Source organism: Pristis pectinata, chromosome 12 (genome assembly GCF_009764475.1).
Source record: "Pristis pectinata isolate sPriPec2 chromosome 12, sPriPec2.1.pri, whole genome shotgun sequence".
NCBI classification, from domain to species: Eukaryota; Metazoa; Chordata; class Chondrichthyes; order Rhinopristiformes; family Pristidae; genus Pristis; species Pristis pectinata.
The window spans coordinates 7,385,197-7,410,310 of NC_067416.1; the positions used below are offsets into that span (position 1 = coordinate 7,385,197).

General features: G+C 38.8%; 1 protein-coding gene across 1 annotated transcript in view; it reads right to left on the minus strand.

Moving 5' to 3' along the window:
* trim8b (tripartite motif containing 8b) overlaps positions 1–25,114 on the minus strand; it is a 75,398-nt gene that overhangs the window by 11,857 nt on the left and 38,427 nt on the right. Inside the window, 2 exon segments of the mRNA XM_052027697.1 lie at positions 1,028–1,261; positions 4,553–4,648. Coding sequence (XP_051883657.1) covers positions 1,028–1,261; positions 4,553–4,648 — 330 coding nt within the window.

Genomic DNA, 25,114 nt, shown 5'->3' on the forward strand with positions numbered 1-25,114 from the left:
CAATGTTTTGTTGAAAAGTGCTTTTAAAGTTAGGAAATATTTTACATAATGAATTAAATCATGATTATACAAACTTTTAAAGTTACCTTCAAACATCCCATCTCCAGCACTGACTGCACAGAGATTAACGTATATTGTTACAGTTATGTGTACCATAAAGTCAGTGCCTCACCTGGATTTTGCTATTTCAAAGCAGAAAATGTCACCATGTTTTCCAAAGTAAAACAGAAATTGCAACAGATATTGCAACAAGAGCAGTACAGAACACAGAACGGTTCCCTTATACAATGAGGTGGACTATGACCTCACGATCTACCTTGTTGTGACCTTGCACCTTATTGCACTGCACTTTCTCTGTAGCTGTGACACCTTACTCTGTACAGTTATTGTTTTTACCTGTACTACATCAATGCACTCTGTACTAACTCAATGTAACTGCTCTGTGTAATGAATTGACCTGTACGACAAGTTTTTCACTGTACCTCAGTACAAGTGACAATAATAAACCAATACCTTTCAAATATTCTGCACCTTGGTAGGTATTCCATGCTCACAGTCAGCTCTGATTCCTTACAGTGGGAGAAACAACACAATGGAGAGAAAAATGCAGGTTCTGTTGTGCAATTCCCCAGTATTAAAATGAATACATTTGCATCAACTTTTTCCATCATGAATTCTTATGGCCACCTATGTACAGAAAATTACCCATTTCAATGAATCATATGGCAATGTGTGCTTTCTGCTAGCTATGCACCGTAGACTTCAAGACTCGTGTTTCTATAAACTCTTCACCTGTACAGAATAGAAAATATTGCGCTTTGTATTAGCACTATTTTCCAAAACGCCTACATTTTTGATGTTTAATTAAAAATGTAGAAGTGCTATGAAATCCAGAATGCTTGACTTTAACAGAGGGTTTGAACTGCACCTCCACTCTCTGGACCCACTACACCCAAAATCCATACTTGGTCTCAAGTCCATCTGGTCATTTGACCGACGACCGATCAGACTTGCTTTAAAAACCTACCTTCATAAATGAAATATCCTCTGTCCTGTCCCACATTTTTTGGACTGAGTTCAGTAATTTCTTAGCCTCTTCCAATCGCTCATTTAGCTGATGTACTTGCGATGCATTCTCATCACAGAATTTTGTCCGTGTTTTATCGATCAGTTCCAAAGTTTTTCCCAGATCTTCTTCTAGAATCTGACGCATTTTCTCATACTGCAAGCGCACTTCTTCTTTCAATTGATGGACTTTTTCCTAAGGAAAATAAATGGCAATGGCAGAAGTTGTTCAATTTATGGATTATATACAATTCAGAGTGATGCATCTGGGTGCCTGGGCAGGAGGTAATAAATAAAGAGTATATTCCAACAAAATTACAAAGCCTCTAACAAATCCAGCCTCACGGTTCACCAGTCACACCCTACCTCAAACCTGAGCCATTTAGGCTTAATTGTGAATGCAGACACCCTGAAAGTTGCAGAAATCTTGCTGTGTGCACACATAACCTCACACCTGGAAATGGTATACCTCAACGTTCTGTTTTCAACAAAAGCCTCAAATAACTAAATGCAAATACACAGATAATAACAACTGAAATGATTGTGCAGCAGTTAGAATCTTTTTGCATCACAATGGGCCAATATTTTTGTAATGTGCTTTGTGCTAGTATTAAGGGCAGTCTCAAAGTGTCAGTCCTTATTGTATACCTTTACCTTCCTCAAGCAGCATAAACACTGTTGCATTCACTTTGAGGACGGCTTGCTTAGGCTGTCCTAACTTGCGCAATGTTTATAGAAGTACTTTGAACCAAGAGGTCCACGTCAGATGGCTTCACATCTCAGAAATCAGCTTTTGGCATCTTAATTTAAGTGTATAAAAATGCTCGAAGGTCAAGTGACAGCAGCATTTTTGATCTACACAACAGTGAGGACCACTAAAATCTAGAGCAGAGGAAAGGAAATAGATGATCCAAGTACCCCATAACTGGTGCTGAAATAGTTAGGATGAAGTCAAAGGAGACCAAGAGTCTCAAAGATTAACATGGTGGATCAACAAAGCCAATAAAATGTTGGCTTTGCTGATCCACCATGTTAATCACAACCAAGAAGTGCACTATAAATCAGAAGGAATAATGAACAAACTTTGTAACCCTGTAGTCAAGGTGCACCTTAAATACAGTTTTAATCACCAAATAAAACAAGAGAATCATTCAAGTGCTGCAGGAAGTGCAGATAGGAAACATATTCCCAGTGTCAGAGGCGTGAGTTAAGAGAAAGAAATGGACAGGGTTGGGGTTTTCAACCAGAAAGGAGGTACCCGAGAGGTGATTGCAGGGATGTATAAAAACAGACTGCAAGTACAGAAAAGTTAAAATGTTTAGGAAGACCAAGTGGTTGGTTTCACCTATAACTTTTAGAAGACCATCTTTCCTGTTGTAAGAAAACAAGTGAATCCCTAAAAGAGAAAATAGAAAAACTTGCAGAAACCAAAATATAATCAAAGGTCAGCATGAATTTCAAAAATGAAAATATCCTCATCAACAACAATGAACTCTCTGAAGTAGTTACAAAGTGAATAGACAAGGATAATGCCATAATTAACTAGATTTCCAAAAGGCATTTAATATGTTGCCACAGAATTGATAAAGAAGGCTGAACCATATGGAGTTGGAACACATGGGGAATGGATAGCTTGGATTTTGCGATTCATAAGTGGACCTCCAGAAATAGCAAGTATTCACAATTTATGTTATCAATTTAGACTCAAGACTCAAGAATCAAAAATACAATTTCCAGCATTTGCATATTAACCAAATTTGAAGGTTGGTGGGGTGTGAAATAGATATTTCTTTGAAGGACTTGAATATAATATAAAATGACAATATATTTGCATGTTGGGCATACAGTTTGCAAATGAGTTGCAGCAATGTTAAGTGAAAAGTATCACATTTTCATAAGAATATTTTATTTATTATTTGGAAAGTAAGAATCTAAATGAATCAAATCACTAAAAAAGTAGTAACAAAGGCTAATAAGTCCATTAAAAATTAGATCAAATACTGTACTGCAATCTATTTCGAGGGATACAATTGTAAGGTATGCTATCAAACCTTGGTTAGACCACAAATGAAACAGTACTGTTTCAAAAGCTACATTGTAAAACTAGTGTTATCCTTATAAATATTTTTGCATTATCTCCAGTGCATCTAATCTGTAACATGGTTATATTTATCAGAAAGAAAAGGCTGAGCATCTTTTCTCCTGAAAAGAGATGATTTCTGCATAATGCAAGAGATCCTTAACATTATGAAAGGACACAAATGGGTAGAAATTGATTTTCTGTTGTATGCACCAAATGCACACTGTAGTAATATATACATATTGACCTCAGCATTTGAAATTGAATTCCATTGAAGTCAACAGAACAGAACTTAGCTCATACAACAGGACTAATTCCTACTCCAGAATATTTACACGTACAATAGATGCCACAAATACAAGGTAGCAAAAAAAAATCAAATCAGGTAATTTCTTCAGACATAGTGAAAATGTAGAAATTACCTCAACAGGGAGTAAGTGGGGAGAATAATTTAGGAGCACTGAAGGGGACACTAATCTTCATGAAGGAGAAAGAAACAGAAAATTACACTGGTAACATTAGAGGAAGATGAGAGGAAGTTCAAGAGCATAAGACATGCAATCACGTCAGTGTTTATGTAATTCCCTTTTCTACACTCCCCCAGGTAAATTGTTCAAAATTTAATAAAGGTTATCAGTGCAGATTTCATTTCAAGCAAATGGCATTCTTGTCTTCATCCTTTTGAATCTCCTATAGGAATTGAAAGAAAGAATCCACTTGAACTCCTTTAGCACTTTCTGCATCCTCAGCACGTCCCAACCCACTTTTCAACATTTAATTATTTTGATTGGAATTGTTTTATCATCACTTGTGGAAGTAAATGCCATAGTCAATTTGCAAGGTACCATTAAGAGCTTCAATTATATCGGTCTTGGTGATGTTAAGCAAGAGGACGTTGGAAAGGATAACGGGGCACCCTCATGGAGCACAGTATTAGATGACCTATTATGTCCATGGTTTGGTTTAAGTGTCTCATCCAAAGGGAGAAGTCTGACAACAGCATTCCTTTAACTGCAAAAGGTGTCAGCTTAGATGACATGCTTGTATTGAAACTGGGGTTTAAACTTAAACATCAGACACACGAACCAAATTGAAACTTCAAGTAGGCCACAACCAGTTTTTGAACAAAATACTAACTAACATTAGAAAAGTGAAAAAAGTAGAGAATTCTTGGGGTAGGAAAGTCAGGAGATCCAGAGGGGAATTTAGAATTGGAGAGTTAACCAATAATGGTAGAATGACGATTTGCCTGCTTAATGGCACCATTCATCAGCTTGACCAGGGCACTGATCCAATATAAGTAAGAAGGAAAAGTTCAAAGTCTCAGCTGACCACGTTATACCAACTGCATTTAACATTTATGCAAAATTGCAAGCCTAAAAGATTTAAATTCAGAGTTTCACTTACCTCAATCACACTTTTATCAGTTTTCAGTTTGTATATTTGTTCTTCGATATCCTGTTCTCTTTCTGACAGTCTCTCTTGTTGCTTCATCAGCATTTGCTTTAACAAAAAAGGAAATAAAGCAGAGTGACACTACTATTCAAAAAACTATCATTAAATTCACAGAACAATAATACTCAGAAATAACTGTCCCAATAAATTTGCCAGAAACTTTATTAGGTACCCCTTATGCATCAGCCCATTGATCCCACCCTCAAGTGCAGTTACAGTGTTTCACATGCAGCCAGCAGCAATCCCAAGGTAAATGTGCCGGATTTATTAAAGCTATCAGATTCACTAAGGCTGACACCGGTTGCCTTAAGGAGACAAGAGACTGCAGATGCCGTAACTTGGAGCGAAAAAAACTCAGCAGGTCAAGCAGCATCTGTGGAGGCAGAAGAATGGTTAACATTTTGGGTAGAGACACTGCATCCAGCAGTTTGTTTTTTGCTACCACTTGCCTTGGGTCTGATGAGAGCCAATGGCAATTAAGCCAATACAAAAATTCACAGGCTTGAATAGACTAGGAGTGGAATTAGGAGCACTGTATGCCTCATAACTAGGAATGCTAACCCCATTGTCTTGGCTTCCTCCTTCATATTTAATGCCAAACTTTGCATCACCTTCTTGATTTATCCTCTCTCTCTAATCTTTTCAACACTGGTGCATTGCAAGCCCTGACCCTTCACATTGGATTTCTTAATATTGGTTCCAGACCTGGATGTATAATTCCTTCCCAGAGGAGGAGCCCCTGAAGTCCTACATAACCTGTCAGGCGAGATGAAAAGGGCAAACAAAAACACACAAGTTGGCAGTTTTATGCAGCCAGCTAAATAGTGGCCTCTGTTGAAAACTGGGATCACATTTATTAATCCTGACTGCAAGCTATGAGGAAATCTAAAAGGAGAAATTTATTGGTGAAATGTTCAATTTTTCTTAATTTCCTCTTCCCTTGTAGGTTCTGAGTTTTTATTCCTTTGTCCCACTCTCATTTAAAAAAAATATTTTTGTGAGGGAGAGAAAAGCAGCCAAAAACAGATAGAATACAGATAGAGAATCTGCCAAGGAAGGTATTTACATTTCAGCACAGGAAATGCTTTGCAACTTCCCAAAGCAGATGGACACACAGACTGTATTTTCACAGCAGCAGAATAGTATTTTTAGCTTGCAATTTTGGTGTTCTGGGAATAGCACAATACTCCCAAAGTTACCACTGGACTATGTATGTGCATAGAACTAGTTCTTGACCATTGACTATTGATCTCTGAATTTTTCACCACCTAAAAAAATTGAAGATGCTGGGGATACAGGTCAGGAAAAACCTGTGGGGGGAGAGAGTTAACATTTAACTTTTGACCTCTGAAGGATCAACGTGAAATGTCAACTGTGTTTCTCTCTCTATAAAAGCTGCCTGCCCTGCTAAGTATTTCCAGCATTTTGGTTTTTGTTTCAGACTTCCAGCATCTGCAATATTTTGCTTTTCACCCAAATGTTTTTAGCTAAATTTTAACATTTACCACCAAGAATTTCATGCATAATGATAGACCACACTAAATACATCACATTCAGTTGTAGCAAAACAATACAATCCTCCAATGTTGCCATTACGTTTATAATCTCACAATGTGTTCTCATTCTAAATGCAAGTTACACCCAGGAAGATCCCTTTCATTGTCAGAACAACAAAAAGTTGCCTTGATGGGTGGTAGTGAGATCAATTTGAGAAAATCAGCATCACACGAAAGTTAAATGACAAAGATTTTGCAACATCCATCAGATGTAATGAAACAAACAGTTAAAGCTGCACTGACTGCAAAATTATGCAACACTTACAACTGTAAAACAAAGCTACTTTTTTCTTACACAGCCAAAGCAATCAAAGGAAACTGTTAGGTGTGAGGCTAGAGGGGAAAAAATAAACCTGCATTCATAGTGTTTTTCACAACCAACATATTTTAAGTCTAGTTACTTTTGTTTTAAAATGTAGGTCAATGCAACAGCCATTTTGTATAGTGCAAGATTCCACGAACAACCGTAAGGAAAATTGACCGGATGTACTGCCTTCTTGTTGTTGGTAGTGGGATGAATATTCACTAACACAACAGGAGATCTCAATGTTGAAGTCAACAATTTCAGATAACCAACTTTTCCAGTCTGTGTCAGAACTAGCCAGTTCCAGAAAACAGTCAGCCGCCTGTAATGTTTACTTGGTTTCTCTCCCTCTCATGGGCGCTGCCCGACCTGCTGGGTATTTCCAGCATTCTCTATTATTTCATGTTTCCGGCAGCTGCTGTGATCTTTATCTCAGTTCTAGTTTTAATTTTTTTTAAAAGGGACTTTTTTCTCTCCTTTTGTATTCATTCATATTCCTCCATTTACACGTCTTCAAGATTAACAAAGCCTTCGTTATCCTCTCAACCACATTATTTGCATAATTCAGTTCCTTTTGGTCTCCACATACATTCCCTTTGTGCTCTCAACCCTTCCACTTCTCTGCAACATAAAACATACTTTTTCTAGTTCTGATGAAAGGTCGTCCAGCCCATGCATTTTCTGTTTCCCGCTCCGCATACGCTGCCTGACATGTTGTGCGTTTCCAGTGTTTTCTATATTTATCACAGAATTCTTTTCTCATGTAGTGCCCTGAGACTGTTACAGCCATGCAACAGCAGAAAGGTCCGGATTAACCATGCCTCACGAAACCTTTCAGTCTGCATCGCTCCTTTAACTCCTTCGATTGTGCACTCAAACCTCACTAAGAATGATCACATGGACCAACTGTCACCAGGGCCTCAAAGTACTCCAAAGAATCAAAAGAACTAATCATATTCCAATCTTACTACTGGTTCTAGTTAATGAAATCAATTGGAACTATTTGGAACCTCAAACAAGGAAACATCATGTTCACAAACCATTACAGTGTGTGAACTTTGGTCACTACAATGAAAAGACTCTGGTACTGACCAAACAATTATAGCTGTCAAACCAGACCAGGTGAAAATGATAAAGTTACGTGTTAACTCACTTTGCAAACTCAATTACTGGCTGTTGGACCACTAGTGATAAACGAATCGAGGGAAGTTAGGGTGATGAGCAAGGTCAAACAGAACTTCTGCTATTTTGCTTTACTGCAGTTTGAGGCATATTACATCCTCATTACCATCAATTCCTTTTTAATTGTTTTTCCACATAATTCTACACTTCTAAAATAAAAACTGATTCCCTGAAAACTGGTAACCATTTAATTTGGTCATTATTTTTGCTGATCAGACTGTTTTTTAAAAAAAAAGAGCAAATCATTCAAATTACTGGCCATTTAAAGGCTCGAAGAATTGCAGAGGGGAAAACAATTACCAGAACACATTAAAACAACTGATCCACTTAAGTACTGTAGCTTCTAATACTTGCTTGTATACACAATGCCAAACGTGCTGCATGTGATTTGCATAAGCAGGATCACATGTGTGGGAAACAGTCAGGAAAGACTGATGTAGGAATGCCTTCACTAGGTGATGGGAGTTCTTCACTGTCATAACAGTATCTTGGAATAATGACCTCTGGACCAAATTGTTTGAAATATAGAGTACATACTCAAGAAGCAACCTCTGCATTTTCTTAAGTCTGAGTAAAAATGGACTAAAGCCTAAATAGCTTAATATCTTCTGAAAGATCCAATATAGATCTAAGCCCTGCAAAATAATTGAAGTCTAATGAATACCTGCCAAACTAAAACGGACTTCCTTCTTTATGTCAAAAATCATTAATCCCAATTGCTAAAATGGAAATAATTTTGCAGGTATAAAAAAACTGGTGAATAAGATAATATTTCTAAATTTTGGGATTAGCACTGATACTGTGCATTGATACACACAGATTTTGCTCTAAAGCTACTCAAAACAAGTTTTTAAACAATATCTTAACTTCGCATATGAGGAACACCTAATCACAGCGGACAATGTTCACTCTTTCAAAAGCATAATACTGCAGATGCTATAATCCAAAGTGCTGGAAGTACTCAGCAGAACAGTCAGCCTCTATAAACAAGTAGTACAATTAAATGTTTTAGCTGGATGACCTTTCAAGACAGAACTCAAGTTCATTCTTTACATTATGATCTAATTGAGACTCAGCACTGCATCGCATGCATTGCCAACAATGAGTTGTCAATGCTGGACTTGGCTGTAGAATAGAGCTACAGCCCCCACATCCTGAAACCAAGGCTGAACATTATCATCATCACTGGCCTGCTTTGCTACCAGTATGAGCACTTATGCCAAGAAACCTGGCTATGGCGATACAATCTTATAAATATCGTGCAATTCCGTGAGATGCATGGTTGATTTTTAAAATATTACTTCATAATTTTTAAAAAATTGAGGTATATAGACATCATACATGAATGTCCATATATGCAAGATTCTTAATGAACTTTAGTCCCAATCTTTGTTTGCATTATGATTATGTTAACTAAATCCTGGTATCAATTCAGCAAATTGTTGAATATTTTAAAATGAGAAACAAAAAAATTTCACAGAACAAAATCACTGGTAAATGTCTTGCAATGCGTGCAATAAGAATATAGTTAGGTGTACGAATTTTTAACTAGGAGTAATTTGGTGAACAAAATTTGATTAAGTTTCTAATCAGCCAATTGCATTTTAAAAGTACAAGACTGATAACTTTTTTAATCCACATATCAGTTAATCAGAGTAAACTGCCACATGGAGCAGGCAAATGACATCAGAATTTGATACTGCTGGCAATGATAAAATGTGCCAGGCTGCTTCGTATCTTGTCATGGAACTGTGGTACAAAAATGAGGAAGCAAAACAAAGGGTCATGCTCAAGGGAATGCATGACACCATTGGTCAGGACATACAAAACATGAAAGGTCATTAGCCTAAAGTATTAATGTCCCCCACAAATGCCATCTGGTCTGCTGTTTATTTTCAGCATCAGCTTCAGATTTCCAGCATCTGCAGTATTTTGCCTTTGTGCTGATGTTCCATGCCTTGGCTACAGTTGATGATCAAAACTGAATTTAAAGAAATGTTAACTTATGTTCCAAGGGTCTGCTCTTCCGTTCCATTTTCCATAAGGCCCTTATCCATGAAACCAAATCCTTATCCATGAAACCAAATTGAAAGTCGTGTCAGAATTGGGCCAGAGTCTGCTAAATCTTCCAGTCCATTTTAGGTGAATGATCCCCTATCAGTTTATCTCAGGGATTTAAGTATAATGGTAGCAACTGCAGATGAAACAAAAAGCCCTTGTGCAACTCACATTTCTCATGTCCTTATGATATAGGAGGTTGTTCAGCCCATCGAGTTTATGCCAGCTCTCAGAGCAATCCCCTTTCCCCTATATATTTCCCCTTATACCCTATTCCACCCCATTTCTCCTACCTCCCACCTACAACAGGGGTCATTTGCAGTATGCAATTAACCTACCAGCCAGCAGGTCTTTGGGACATGCAAGGAAACTGCAGCACCCAGAAGAAACCCAAAGGGAGAACATGCAAACTCCACACAGACTGAGCCCAAGGTCACTACTGAATCCTTATCACTGGAGCTGTGAGGCAGCAACTGCACTGCTGTGCTATTGTCAATGCAGCCCCAAACACATAGGTTCAAATATTAAACCATTATCCCAGGGTAAAATTATAATTAATGTGAGATAATATTTTTAAATGATGTAACTAACTTTCTCTTAGTATATTTGTTTCCCAAAAATCTTCAAACATTCACTGATAACAGCTAGAATATCAAAGCAAGTCTATCACAATAGTTGCTCTCAAGAACAGATGGAACAGGAAGAGATCTCGGCACACTTTACAGAGAGATTAGTCATCTTATCAATGAACCGATTAAGTTATGGGCTGCAGAGGAGTGAAATTAGAAAAAAATTTAGTATCATCACCCACGAACTTAAGTGGACTCTGCAATTACTCATTTACACAATGATGAAAAATCTTCTTTCACAAGATCTGCACAAAAGATATTCACATGCAGACACAAGAGACTGCAGATGCTGGAATCTGAGCAACAAACAAGTCTACTGGAGGAACTCAGCAGGTTGAGCAGCATCTTGGGGGGGTGGGGGTGAAGCAAATGTTGATGTTTCAGATCAAAACCCTTTATCAGGACTCAGTTTACAGAATCACTCCAAAGGCTAGCTATCCAAGTATTGTTTTTCCAACTTGGTTGATGTAATTTTGGTGGTTCTGAAAGGCATGGAGTTTAGTCATTCAAGATGCATTTCAAAAATCATACAGTCCAATCATTGGTTGCAATACAAAGCTCTGGATCTCGCTCCTAAAGATTAGAAATCCATGTCTCTCATTGTTTCTTTTACATTTACAAACAACTAAATGCACCATGTTACTCCTATATATGCATGGTTGGCACCTTTTTGATTAAATTGCTGTTCTCCACCTATAAAAAATTGAACACCATGTCACTTGAAAGACCAGGAACACAAAGTGTTCCAAAATCTGACATCAAGTCTAAGACACATACCAAGAGTAATAGGAACATTTTACCAGTGATAAATTCCATATATAGTTTCAGCAAAACTGAATTTTTCTTTATATGATCAACTCTAAGTGACAAGTGCGTTTCTCTCAAGAACTGTTGGAACTGAAATTTCAACTGAACTGTTCACTACCTTGATCAAATGTGCACCCTTCAAATAAGCAGTCATTTCCATATCAGAGGATCACTATTAACTGCAGGCCAACTTAAAAAAAATAAATTTTCAAGTGCATAAAGATGGCTATTTGAGAAAAAAAACAACTTACAATGATGCAGTGCTTGCTACATCCTCAGTGTCTTAAATTATCTTCAGTTAACTGCCTTGCAGTAAGGAGATACATGACCCAGTTCAGCCATTTTAGTCACATTGGTTGAATATTAATATAGTGAAAAGCTTGCAAATCCCAAATTCCAGTAAGATTGCACTGTGAACAGTTCTGTGCAATAATTCTCTCTCTAAATAAAACGTCAAATGTATTTTAAATGGCAGAAGTGCAAAGCACTAAACAAAAGTTTGATCAGTGACAAAATGGCATGTGAGTTCTGTCATGCTTACTGGTTAACAGTTTTTCCTCAGCTGTTGTTTAAAACTTTCCCAAGCCCTTTTCACCCAAATCATGCAGTTGCAAGGATCAAAGCAATGGGAACCATAAGGATAATGCAAAAACTCTGCACTCTTACTCTCAACAGTGCCTAAAGTCTTTTGCAATAATCAAACTGGTCATTTATAAGTCCCAATTTGATTTCAAGGTAGTACAGGAGACCCCAGTGTTACACAGAGGTTGTATTCCTAGACAGTGGGGTGTAATGTGAAGCCACGTCATCTGTGCATGTAGTTTCACACAAAATGCTGGAGGAACTCAGTGGCTCAGGCAGCATCTAGGGAGGGAAAAGGAGAGTCGATGTTTCGGGTCGAGACCCTTCAACAGGACTTCATGATGCTGCCTGACCCGCTGAGTTCCTCCAGCATTTTGTGCATTGCTCCAGATTTCCAGCATCTGCAGAATCTCTCGCATCTTCATCCATGCATGTGTCAAGAAATGCATTGAAATAAATTGTATTTCTTTATTTACATTTTTCTCACACTGATCCTGAGAGACTGAATTTTATTTCCCATCTTAAATTTCTGGGTAGTGATTTGTGAATTCTGTAAGGATGAATTTCCATAACCCGAATCTCACCCAAAGACCCCACCCACCCTGGACATTCTCTCTTCTCCCCTCTCACATTGGGCAGAAGATACAAAAGCCTGAAAACGTGTACCACCAGGCTCAAGTACAACTTCTATCCCACTGTTATAACTATTTAATGGTTCCCTAGTACGATAAAATGGACTCTTAACCCTACAATCTACCTCGTCATGGCCTTGCACCTGCACTTTGTGTAACTGTAACCTTTTATTCTGCATTCTGTTATTGCTTTACCTTGTACTACCTCAATGCACTGTTGTAATGAATTGATCTGTATGAACGGTATGCAAGGCAAGTTTTTCCACTGTACCTTGGTATATGTGACAATAATAAACCAATTTACCAATGGTGCAGCATTCCCCCAGTAATGCAGTAAACATAAATTGACTATACAAGTCCCTTGGTCTTTTAAACAGCATGAGGGAACATCCAGCTGATTTCAGCAAGTGAAAGAAGACAGTTTGAGAGTGATCTGGACCCCTTCCAAATACAGAATCCTCTGCAGCAAGAGAAATGCTGACTACAGGATGGGATGTGGGTCAAAAACAAATTCTATTTCCTAGCCCAAATATTTCACATATAAACAAGTGTCTCTGAATTATTCAGAAGAGTGCACTGATCAAAGGAAATGGTTACTGAGATGCACTGTTAAATTTTTACTGCCCCAGGCACTGTTTAAATAACAGATTTTTAATTTCTCTTTTTTCTCCCCCCCCCCCATGAAGAGTCAGAAGCACTATTACTTTTAAATTTCAAACCCGTTTCATTTGTACAAAGTGACCCACTTTCACAGATATCTAAATTACAAACTTTTCAAACATCGCAGCCACTATCCAGTCAGATTTTTATCTGACAAGTTTCCTTTCATTAATCAAATCAGGTTGAAGAAAACACTACTTTCTAAACTGGATGTTTGGTCAGTAGCAACAATTACATTGCAGTATTTCCCTATTTCTCAGGCAGTTCCTCGGAGTCATGGCTAATTTACTTCCATTCCAGTTTTGTGGGTTCAGTCTTTCACAGATGGGGGAGCTGCTGCTTGATGGGGCTGGTGGGTGGGTAGTTTGTGAGGTGACCCACTTCTTGCACAGAGTTTCATGTTCCTGATGCATAGACTTGAATACCTCCCCAAATGTTCCTCCTCCATGTTGAGCAGATGTGGGCGAGAAATCCCCAGGAAATGGGGGTTGGGGGGGGGGGGGGGGGGGGGTAAGGAATGCAACATTTCAAGGAGGATTTAAGCACATCCTCGAAACCTTTCCTGCCACCTTGTGCCAGATGGAACAAGATGGAATAGAGTGCCTGGTTTTGGGCATGCAAACAATACGACTGTCCAACATAGCAGACTGTGTATGACTGGTCTCAATATTGGGAATGTTGGTTTGCTTCTCCTTCCAGTGAATATGGAGAATTTTGCAGAGAAAGCATTGGCAATGTTTCTCCACTGCCTAGGATGCCGGCCATAGCTAGCCAAATTTCAAAAGAGCATTGGAGGGCAGGGATTACTACTGCCCAGTAGACCACAAATTTTGTTCGATGTCTGAGGTCTTGATCTTCAAATACCCTTTTCTTCAATCCATACTTGCTAAACCCATTCTCCTTCTAACTCTATCTCCTCTGCACCAAATAATTCAGCATCACAATTCAAAGTCAGAGGCTGTTGGCACTGCAGATAAGCATTACCTTTTCATGTTCCAGAAATTTCAAACTCACAAACTGCAGTGCCAATCAATTCCTAAACTAATTCAGCAATTCACAACAAAGCATTGGCTTCCTAACATCAAATCGAGAAGTCTCCATTGAGGGAGACATGATTGGGTGGGGAAAGCAGTCATTAGTAAAGCCTGTAAATTTTAGGAGACTTTCCAACGTGGCTACCAGTGTTGAAAGGACTACATTAGACAGCTGGAAAAATAAAAGGCCTCCTAAGTGATCTTCAGATTATTCATACGAATGCAGAGACCACTTCATAGATTATACTGGCACCTGCAGGTTATGTCAGATTCAAAATATCTTCCAACCGTCAGACCAAACTGGCACTTGGTACCCCACTTACATCATGGAAATGGTTCCAGAACCTGACCAAACTGCTATGGTACAGGAAAGATTTAAAGTAACTAGACAATGTGTACTATTTCTGGCTGCAATCATTCCCATGCTTTGGGAAAGCTACACAGGCCAGAGCTGCAGGATCCAAAGCATATCTCGCACCAAGCCAAGGGCTCCATTTGCTGAGATCACAGCAAAATGGCAGTCAGTACCAGTGGCGTGCTACTTACTGAAACTACAGGCTTCCCTTTTCCGTTAAAGGCAAAGGGCTCAACCACTTTACAAGTTGATGCTCAGCGCCTTGCACTGTTATTTATATTGGAAGGGTTGGCTCGGGAAACTACATTACAATATAAAAGATTATTAGTTAGTTACTTCAGGCAAGGAATAAATCAGACTCCCATTCTTTAACAACGCTCAAGAAATATATCCAGCTTATTGATCAACCCCAGAAAGAATTTAGAACATACAGACATAGGCAGAATTATTTCTAAACTAAATATGGGATGAAATAATTGCTGCTCATGGTGAGTTTTCAATTTTCTTTCGGGTGGTTAGTGGGGAGGTGAAAAGATATTAAAATTTATGCAGTTAGTAGCTGGCTTAGCTCACTTTTAATGATGGCCCACTCTGCACAGAACAACACCAATATAATCAGTACCATTTTCATTTCATTAACACTTTGCCTCAATAAGATGATTCAGAGTAGCCCATACTACTTTGCATGGTCCAAAACAGAACACTGCTGATTTGAAACAATTGAATGCATCTAGCATCTCTCAGCCAGTTGAGGAAACTGTTTCACACGCAGCTTTTTTTAAAATGTTGTTTTAACTCAGCCCTAGCAGAAATGTTGCCCAATGCTTTTCTCTTGATGACCAAAATTAAGCTTCACTGCTGTGGTTAGCTTGCACATCACATTGAAAATATTTACTTAACGCTGATTTATTTTTTTTAAGACTTGGATAATTCAAATACCGATTAAAAATTAGGCACTGTGCTACTTTTAAGCATTTTATGTAAGCACTTTTCATATAATACAAATCTACCAGGAAACAACATTTCAACTAAAAGCAAGCACATTGGTCTAACCCTTTTCAGGCAGGGCTGTTGTTTCCTTATAACATTCTAAAATGAATTCTCTGCAGTTTTGTACAATGAGAACAAGAAAAAAAACACATTATATTTTTCAACACTGTCCAAATGCAGATTTTACAATCACACATTTGACAAAGGGTTGGGGGATGTGCCTCGGTCACCTAACCAATGTTCTTAATCTGCCAAATTGTACATATTCTTTCCAATGTGCTTTGATCACAACTGTTCTAATGGAAGCTCCCCACTGTCATTTCAAATGTAGTGCACAGCTCATCTAGAGGATACGAGCAACTGAAAGATTACAGAGCTTGTACAGATTACCCGAGTCAAATGGAAAATAGGAGCAGAAACAGCAGCATTTAAAAAAAACAAAGATAAAAATAATGGAAAATAATTTCTTAAACCCAATTCAAGAAACAAATTTCTATTGTTGAGCCAGGTTTGACTCAGCTCAGGCACAGGATAGAGTTGCCTTTTTGTTAGCTGTTATAAATTTCGTAAGCTGAACATCACAAAGTTGTACAGTTTCTTAAAAGGTGGCTGAAAGAATTGCTGCCATAGGGATGAGAAAACAAAATCTCAATGCAACAGTGGAGTTGAAATCATTGTCAAACACAAGAAATGCAGTTTACTCTGCTGTATCTGGGGTGGGGCCAACATATTCCACACCCAGCTTAGACACAAATGCCTTGATTAGCACAAGATCCATACAAAACAAAACAAGCTTTACCATAGAGCTATACAGTGGCCACTTTTCTCTGAACAAACTGCTTAAGTGCAGAAAAGGTGAAATACTGCAGCTCCCTAAATAATGAAAGATGAGCAGTACCACACCCAGTTTAAGTAGTGCCTAAAAATGCACTTTCTAAAACAAAATCCTCATTAAAAACCCGTGTGCAACCTTGCAACAACCGAAGCATGCTAAAATGGGCTGCCAAAAATAGAGCAAAACAGCCCAGGCTGCTGAAAGAAAGCAGCTTAGGACTACTGCAGTAAAAAATGATGCAGCTCTACAAAACTCTGGTTAGACCACACTTGGAGTACTGTGTCCAGTTCTGGTCGCCTCATTACAGAAAGGATGTAGAAGTGTTGGAGAGGGTGCAGAGGAGATTTACCACGATGCTGCCTGGTTTGGAGAGTATGGATTATGAGGAGAGACTAAGGGAGCTAGGGCTTTACTCTTTGGAGAGGAGGAGGATGAGGGGAGACATGATAGAGGTGTACAAAATATTAAGAGGAATAGATAGAGTGGACAGCCAGCGCCTCTTTCCCAGGGCACCAATGCTCAATACAAGAGGGCATGGCTTTAAAGTAATGGGTGGGAAGTTCAAAGAGATATCAGAGGGAGGTTTTTTTTACCCAGAGAGTGGTTGGGGCATGGAATGCGCTGCCTGGGGTGGTGGTGGAGGCAGGTACATTGGTCAAATTCAAGGGATTGTTAGAGAAGTATATGAAGGAATTTAAAATAGGGGAAATGTGGGAGGAAGGGGTTACATAGTCTTAGGCGTGGTTTAAAAGTCAGCACAACATGGTGGGCTGAAGGGCCTGTATTGTGCTGTACTGTTCTATGGTTCTATATTAAAACATATTAAAGTAGCTACAATACTAAAAAAAAGTTCAATAATAAACAGCATTATCTTTCAATCGGAGCTTCATATGATTTTAAAACATCCAACTTCCAAAGCGTGCCACTTATTCTATTAAGAATATGATATCAGAGTGGTTAAGTTACTGAACTAGGAGCCAGAATTCTGCTCCAATTTTTCAGGGACCTGGTAGCTGGGGAATTTATATTTGATAAAATGAATCTGAAAAATTTTAAAAGACTAATCACAGCAACAGGAAACACTAAACTGTTGGATTCTCATTAAAAACGCTCTTGGTTGACAGTCCCTCAGGGAGGTAATTCTGCCATACTGACCTACATGTGCCTCCAGATCCACCATTGGAATATTATTGTCACTTGTGCCGAGGTACAGTGAAGAACTTGTCTTGCATACCGTTTATATGGATCAATTCATTACACAGTACATTGAGGTAGTACAAGGTAAAAACAATACAGAATGCAGAATAAAGTGTCACAGCTACAGAGAGAGTGCAGTGCAGGTAGACAATAAGGTGCAGGGCCATGACGAGGTAGATTGTCAGGTCAAAAGTCCATCTTATCGTACTAGGGAACCGCTCAATAGTCTTATAACAGTGGGATAGAAGCTGTCCTTGAGCCTAGCGGTACGTGCCCTCAGGCTCCTGTATCTTCTGCCTGATGGGAGAGTGTGTCTGGGTTGGGGTAGGTCTTTGATTATGCTGGCTGCTTTACCAAGGTAGCGAGAAGTGTCGACAGAGTCATGGAGGGGAGGCTGGTTTCTGTGACGTGCTCAGCTGTGTCCACAACTCTTTGCAGTTTCTTGTGTTCCTGGGCAGAGCAGTTGCCATACCAAGCTGTGATGCATCTGGATAGGATATGATGCACTGATAAAAATTAGCGAGTGTCAAAGGCAACATGCAAAATTTCTTTAGCCTCCTGAGGAAGTAGAGGCACTGGTGAGCTTTCTTGGCTGGGGCATCTACGTACCACTGTAGACAATTCTTAACTGCCTGGTCAGCTCAGGAACACTTAGGGATGGCCAATAAATGCTGACAATGTCAGCAACATCCACATCCTGTGACAAATAAATTAATATCCATATTTAAGTCTCCCATCTGATATCCTTTGCATGTTTGTTGCCTCTATTTTGTGTCCACTGCAGTAACTTTCCAGATTCCTTGTTTATACAATGTTTAATTCACTGCATAATGTGATCAAAGCAACTGGAAATGTAACTTTTCCACATTTATGCTGGTATTCCTTTACATGGATTAATACAAGATGAAATCCCTTTACACAGATCTGTACCCTAATAAATCATTCTGGTCACCTCAATGGCTCCTACTGCGGCAGTATGACATTTCCAACAGACATTCTTATGGGCTCTTCACGCAAGACCAGTCAACTAATGTCAAATTATTGATAGCTCTGCACTGTGACTCATACCCACTGCACATGGGAGAAGGGAAGATTTCTTCTCACCTGATTGGTCTGGAACTGACTCAGGACTCAGAAGTGAAAAACAGCATTTCGATAATCTCTCCTCCATGACATTGTAAAAACATTGTATAGTTAGATTCATCTTGCACCAAATTATGCAATAAGACTTGCAAAACAAGCTTATGTTTGACAGCATCTTTTACTTCATATCACATTTTCTGAAGCCTGCACAGAACATTATTTCTCTTAAGGAATGACACAGATAATTGGATCTTTAACAGTCCAGAATATAAAACAAATAGTTGAACACTCAAACCCCAGCCTTGAACAATTTAGGAAGTTCCCCAATTTTTTTTTGCTAATCCTACAGACAGAACAAAGCATGCAGCAGAATCAAACCACCCACTACACTCCACCCACAGCATGATGACTAATTAAGCTACAATGGACCTGCAGAAGCCTCACTACTCTCACTACTGACTGCACTGCATCAGCTTGCATATTATCCCTTACTTCATTTTCTAAACACACTGATCACTGCAGACATCCGACTAAACATTTGTGGTGCATATGAGCGTCCCTAATCCTTCCCTGATGCAGATTCCATTAGTTTGGATTCTTGCACACCAAAAGCAGAACGCTATTTCCTGCTAACCTTTGGCACATAATTTATGTCCATTTATTAGAGAACTGCATAAACCCTCTTAAGTATTTTTCCTAATAAATCATTAGTTAAAATATACAGATAGAGTATCGTTGAATGCCAAGAGGGCTGCATTATTCAAATAGATGCAAAATATTTATCATAGTAGCTAAGGTTTAAACTTCAATACATGCTTAATGCAAAATGCTTGACCTATCATGCACACCTTCTATGTAGTATAAGTTACAAGTTCAGCTTTGCAATTATGAAAACTTACTGCAAATTAAATATCAAACTCAAAATCAGATATCTATAAACTGTAAAGGAATTATCTATTTTTCATTACTATTACACAATGCAGAACAAAAGAGCTCCAATTCTTTACTCACCCTCAATTTCCACAATTCTGCTGTCATTGTTCAATCTCCTATCCTCTAACAGAGCACTAGGTTGGCTAATTCATATTTCAGGTGGGCATGAAAGTTGGTGATGCCACTTTCCTTACTCTCTCCAAATGCAAGAAATAAGTGTTTGGTTTTACAAGGTTACATTTAGGTTGGAATATACTACCCACCTATTGCATGAATCTACAAAAACTTTGAAAAGATCCCCTCAGCCTTTCAAATAAAAAGCATTGTTGAACTATTATCAAAAATTGCTGATCCTTAAGCCAACTTGTATAGTCAGCAATCTAGTGCAAAGCACATTTGTAAGGCATTAACTTTACAGAAATTTCTGGAACAGCCATGACAATGTGATCTTTGAAGTTTGCAGCTTTAAGCAAAGGTCTTCAGCAAAGTGTGGTGGTGGAGGCTGGTGTTTGGCCAAGAGTTTATGCAGCTCTCATTTGGCAATTATTTGTTCCAAGACAACAGCTACGTTTACTAACTGACATGAAATGTATTCAGATGAGTATTTTACTAATAGTTTATGAATCAATATGGTCAAATGCATTTGTGATTTTTTAAAAAAAAACGTTTGCAATCTAGCTGTAATTCCAGTCGACTTTTAGATGAAGAGTTAGCATTATCCAATTCATTAAAACACTGTAGAATAGCATACATCTGTGTATAGGTCTGCTGCACACTTGATTAAAGCTTGATCTAGAAGGTCTATTTAATTGACTATTTCAGATTTTCAAATTCAATCGAATGGATCAATAATCTATCAACTTAATATACTCCTGCATTGCCTTGACATTTTCTCTACTTCTTTTCGGAACAAGTGCTGATCGCAGCCGAAAAACCTAACAGCCAATGTATTGGTCAAGTGGTCACAATCTGGTGATTTTACCAAATTAGGTTCAAGATAAAGACTACAGTAGAATGACTAACCGATAATGAGCAGATGCAGAGGGGAATAAGAAATGAGGTGCAGTGCATTCGAGAGGAGGAATAGAATATTTTCTGAAATTGCTCAGGAGTGAAAGATCAGTAAGATACAAACATCATTAAAAATGAGAATACAACTTGAAAATGTCAAGACTCAAACTGGGGCTCTACATATTCAACATTGCTTCTGTACCTTCTATTTAAACCCAAAAAATCTCATTTTAATTTGTATTACATTCACTAAAATCTAACTTAAAAAAAGACAAGGAAGCAATGAAAACTGTAAAGACATCGGTTTGGCCACAGTTTGAGAACTGAGTGCTGTACTTGCAATTCGGTTTCAAAAAGGTATCACAGCCATTGAAAAATGATGCAGCAAAAAAATGAACTATATAGTGTAGAAAACTAAAGGAACTTGCAATGTTTTTCACTGGATCAGAAGTTTAAGTGAATTGAAAGCTCTAACATAAATAATATAATAATGAAAACAATTTCTACTCTTTGCCTAAAATCAGTATAGGGAGGCCACTGATATTTATCACTATGAGAACATGGGAAAAATCTAAAGAACTTCCTCCCACGACCCTACCTCTCACCCCACCCACTCAAAAGCATTACTGAAATACAAAATGCTTGACTAAAACTGGAGAAATCTGTACCTGACCGCCTGCGCCCAGAACACTAAAAGTGGTGGATGCATAAACATAGCAGATATATTCCTGAGGATTCAAAATCCTCCCGATTTTGAAACAATGTGAATAAATCAGAAAGGAACACTTGTGATACAGCTACTTAAGAAAAGAACGATAGATCAGTTAGCCTGACACACTGAACAGAGAAAATTGAGTTAGCATTACAGATCAAAGATTCTTCATCAGAACTGTTCTCACAAAGGGTCATGGACCCAAAACATAACTCTGGTTTTTCTCTCCGCTGATGCTGCTTGACCTGCTCAATCTTTCTTGGCATTTTCTTGTTTTGGTTTCATATCTGCAGCATGTGCAAATTTTTGCTTCAGTTAGTTTGATGTCAGTTTTGCCAAAACGCTGGTATTCATCAAGGTTGTGGTATAGGGCACTTTGAAAATCATAGTATTAGGCAGGGTACATAATGAAGAGTAAATACCGTTTGACAAAGGTAAGAGGGTTTTTTCCCCCGAGGATATGCCTTTTAGGCTAGCTAAGGGATATAGTGTATCTGTAATTTAAAAAGGCATTTGATAAGCCTTTTTAAAATGGATGTTACAAATGAACAGGAGTTCATAAGGTTGGGGTGGTGACCTAGTATGAATAGGGGATGACGGTACAATCTGAAATACAAACCAATTTTGTTTTATATTTTTTTGGATGGGTCCATTAAGGATTGCAACTTGTACAAAAATGCAAATATCAGTAAGTCTTCCCAAACTGTGGGTAATATTAGCTGGGGCCACATCTGGCCAGCCACAATGCCTCAGTCAGACCAACCTCTTCCCTCATGTCGGGCCCAGCTCTCACTCCTTTACCTGCACCTTCAGTGTTGGGCCTCAAACTCTCATGTTGCTCACAATGGCAGGGCAAAGTCAGCACTTAGCTTCGCTACACTCAGTCTTTTACAGCTGCTGCCACTCAAAGGGGGTGGGGTTGTGGGGAACTGCGTGTAAAGGGAAGTGCTGGTGAAAAGGAAAGTGCTGATGAAGGGGGGGGGGGGGGTCAGAGGCATGAGGGATGAGAGAAAGAATGAATGGTGTGTGCAAGAGAGGGGGACAAAGAAGAGGGAAGAAGGATGAGCTCAAACATCTCCCTTCCTCATCCAGCACACACCTCATCCAGCACACACCACTTCCTCCACCCCTTTTCCTCATTCTCACTCTAACTTCACATTTTCTCAGTTTTATTTTTTTGGGATCTGGGCATTTATTGCCCATCCACAATTGCCCCTCAGAAGGTGGTGGTGAGCTGCCTTCTTGATCTGGTGCAATCTTTCTGGCGAAGCTGGTGCTGTTGGGTTGACAGAGTAGTTTCTACACGAGTAGTTTCTCCACAGCGGCTCCCTCTAGTTGGAGAGTCTAGATCTAGGGGCAATGGGGTTGGCCATTTAAGGTTGAGATGAGAAAATATTTCTTTACACCGAAGGTTAAATGTCTTTAGAATTCTTTTGGGAGTCCAATCTTGTTGGCTGGCAGAAATTGACAGTTAACATGTCACCATTAAAACAACCCTCTTCTTGGCAAGCATGCAGTATAAGATCACTTAAAATGTCACTTCAGATCTGGTAGCTGGGACACTAGAATCTCGCACCAGGCTTAAGAGCAAAGTATCAAGTTCAAAAACTGCTGCATTTATTCAGTTTGCAAAAAATCTTTCCCGATTTACTGCAAATAGAACAGTCATCCTACTATATCTGCTTCAACCCACTGAGACAGCTGGACAACGATCAAAATGTACAGGTATATTGGGGAGACATCTGTGCTTGTTATAAAAAGTTAACATTTCAGATTGATGACTATCAATATCGTTCAACTGATTCATAAATAAATACATCATTTGTCTTTCCAGAGCTGTCAGCAGATCAGTCAGCATCAGCAGTGGAGAGAAAAAGAATGGTTTTTAGGTTGATGACCTTTCCTGATTAAAGACCATTCACCCTACTCTTGTTTTACTTGCCAGAGATGTTGCCTGACTTGCTGAGTAACTTCAGCATTTTCTGCTATTTTTCAGATTTTTGGCATGTGAGTATTTAGTTTTTGGATTTAACCAAATTATGTCTCTCTTAATCTCTTGGGAAGATGAAAGCTAGGATTTTATACTAAATGCTTAAAAGTTCATCGGGCACCTTTCCATAAGCCTTAAAATATGATAGAAAAATTCCATGCTTGCATTATTATACAAAATATAGTCCATCTATACATTAACCTGTGTGAATATGTATGAAAACTTAAGGTAACACTAGACTGTATCACAAAGTTATATGGGTCACATTATGTTATGCATGGCCTTGTTTTGCAATTGCATAAACCACCAACTCATTTTAACACATACCACGTTATAGGGAAAAGATTAAAAAAGTTTCAGAGAAATGTTCTCAAAACGGCTGTGGCAGTGGTGCAATCAATATAGCTCCAGCTGCCCATGTGGAGTTTGCACATTTTCCCCGTGACTGTGTTTCCTCCCACATCTCAAAGACGTGCGTGTTGGTAGGTTAATTGACCACTGTAAATTGCTCCAAGTGTCTAAGTGGCAGAATCTGTGGGGAGTTCATGGGAATGTGAAGAGAATAAAATGGGATCAGCGTAGGTGGATGTTTGATGCCTGGCACAAACTCAGTGGGCCATAGGCCTATTTCTGTACAATATGACTATGACTCTAACTCTGCTCTCATCGATGAAGGCTAACCCAATCGCAAAAGAGAGTTGCAAAACTGGTTTTCCTGAGAATGAAATAAACAACCCGAAAAAAGTCTTTAAAAAATACTTGCTGTTCAAATTAACCCACTAGGTTTTTAAGAAGTCCTAAACTTTCCCAAAATCTTAAACAGTAACCTCCACACTTTAAAATGCCTTGCATTATTGCTAAGTACTCATCTTTTGTCAGCTTTTAAACAAAGCACTAAAAGGCATACAAATTAACTTCCTTCCTGAACCAGTTTAAGTTGTATGCAATTCCATTTTAATACCTTTGAAAGGCCTGTAAGTCATTCAGATATATTGTCAGCTTTGAAGAATAATTCAGGATCGACAAAAAAAATTGCTGACCTCCAGAGGTGTATACATCCAGCAATTGAATCATAAAAAGAAACATGATTACACTAAAGTGACATTCACAGGACATGAACTCCAGACAGAAAACATGGACTGCTTCCCACTTCGCAAGAGCCAACAATGATGGCAGGCATCAATGATGACATTCACCATTACCTTCAGTGTGCCAGAACAACTTTTGCCTGTCTGAGGAAAAGTGTGTTTAAAGGTCAAGACCTCAACCTGGCACAAAGCTCAAGGTCAAGGTCAACTGAACAGCCGTGATCCCCACCATACACCCCTGAAACATTGACTGTTTCAAAGCATCAACACCATCTCCACAAACTCCTCCAACTGACCAGAAGGATGTGAACCAACACTAGAGGCTTCTCCCAGGTCAATATCCTCAACATGGAGGCCCTTAATTACACTCACTTGGCTCTAATAGGCAGGCCTTGTTATTTGCATACCTAACACCAAACTTCCAAAACAGACATTCTATTCAGAGGTCAGTTACAGTAAGAGATTACCAGGTGGGCACAGGAAACAATTCAAGGACGTTTTCAAAGTTTCCTTGGAAGAAGTATTGTCACGGGAATTGCCCAAAATGGAGAAGGAACGGCACTGAGAATGGTGTCCATTTGTTGGATACCAGCCGAAGCCTAGTGGAAACATCTAGAATGAGCGCACCATTTCTAAAACTACCCTCCCACCTGCCCTTTTGACAATTTTTGCATATCAGCATCAACTAGCTCAGAATCTGAAGATATGGAGTGGAAGCAAGTTATTGTTGATCCCAAAGGCCAACCCAAGGAGGATGTCAGGTGGAATGCATTATAATCTTGTCTATAAACTCACTTCCTGTGTGCTAATGGTTCCCATTATTGCAAAATGGCATGTCACCCAACAGTGAACAATACCAAGAGAGACCTATTTAAG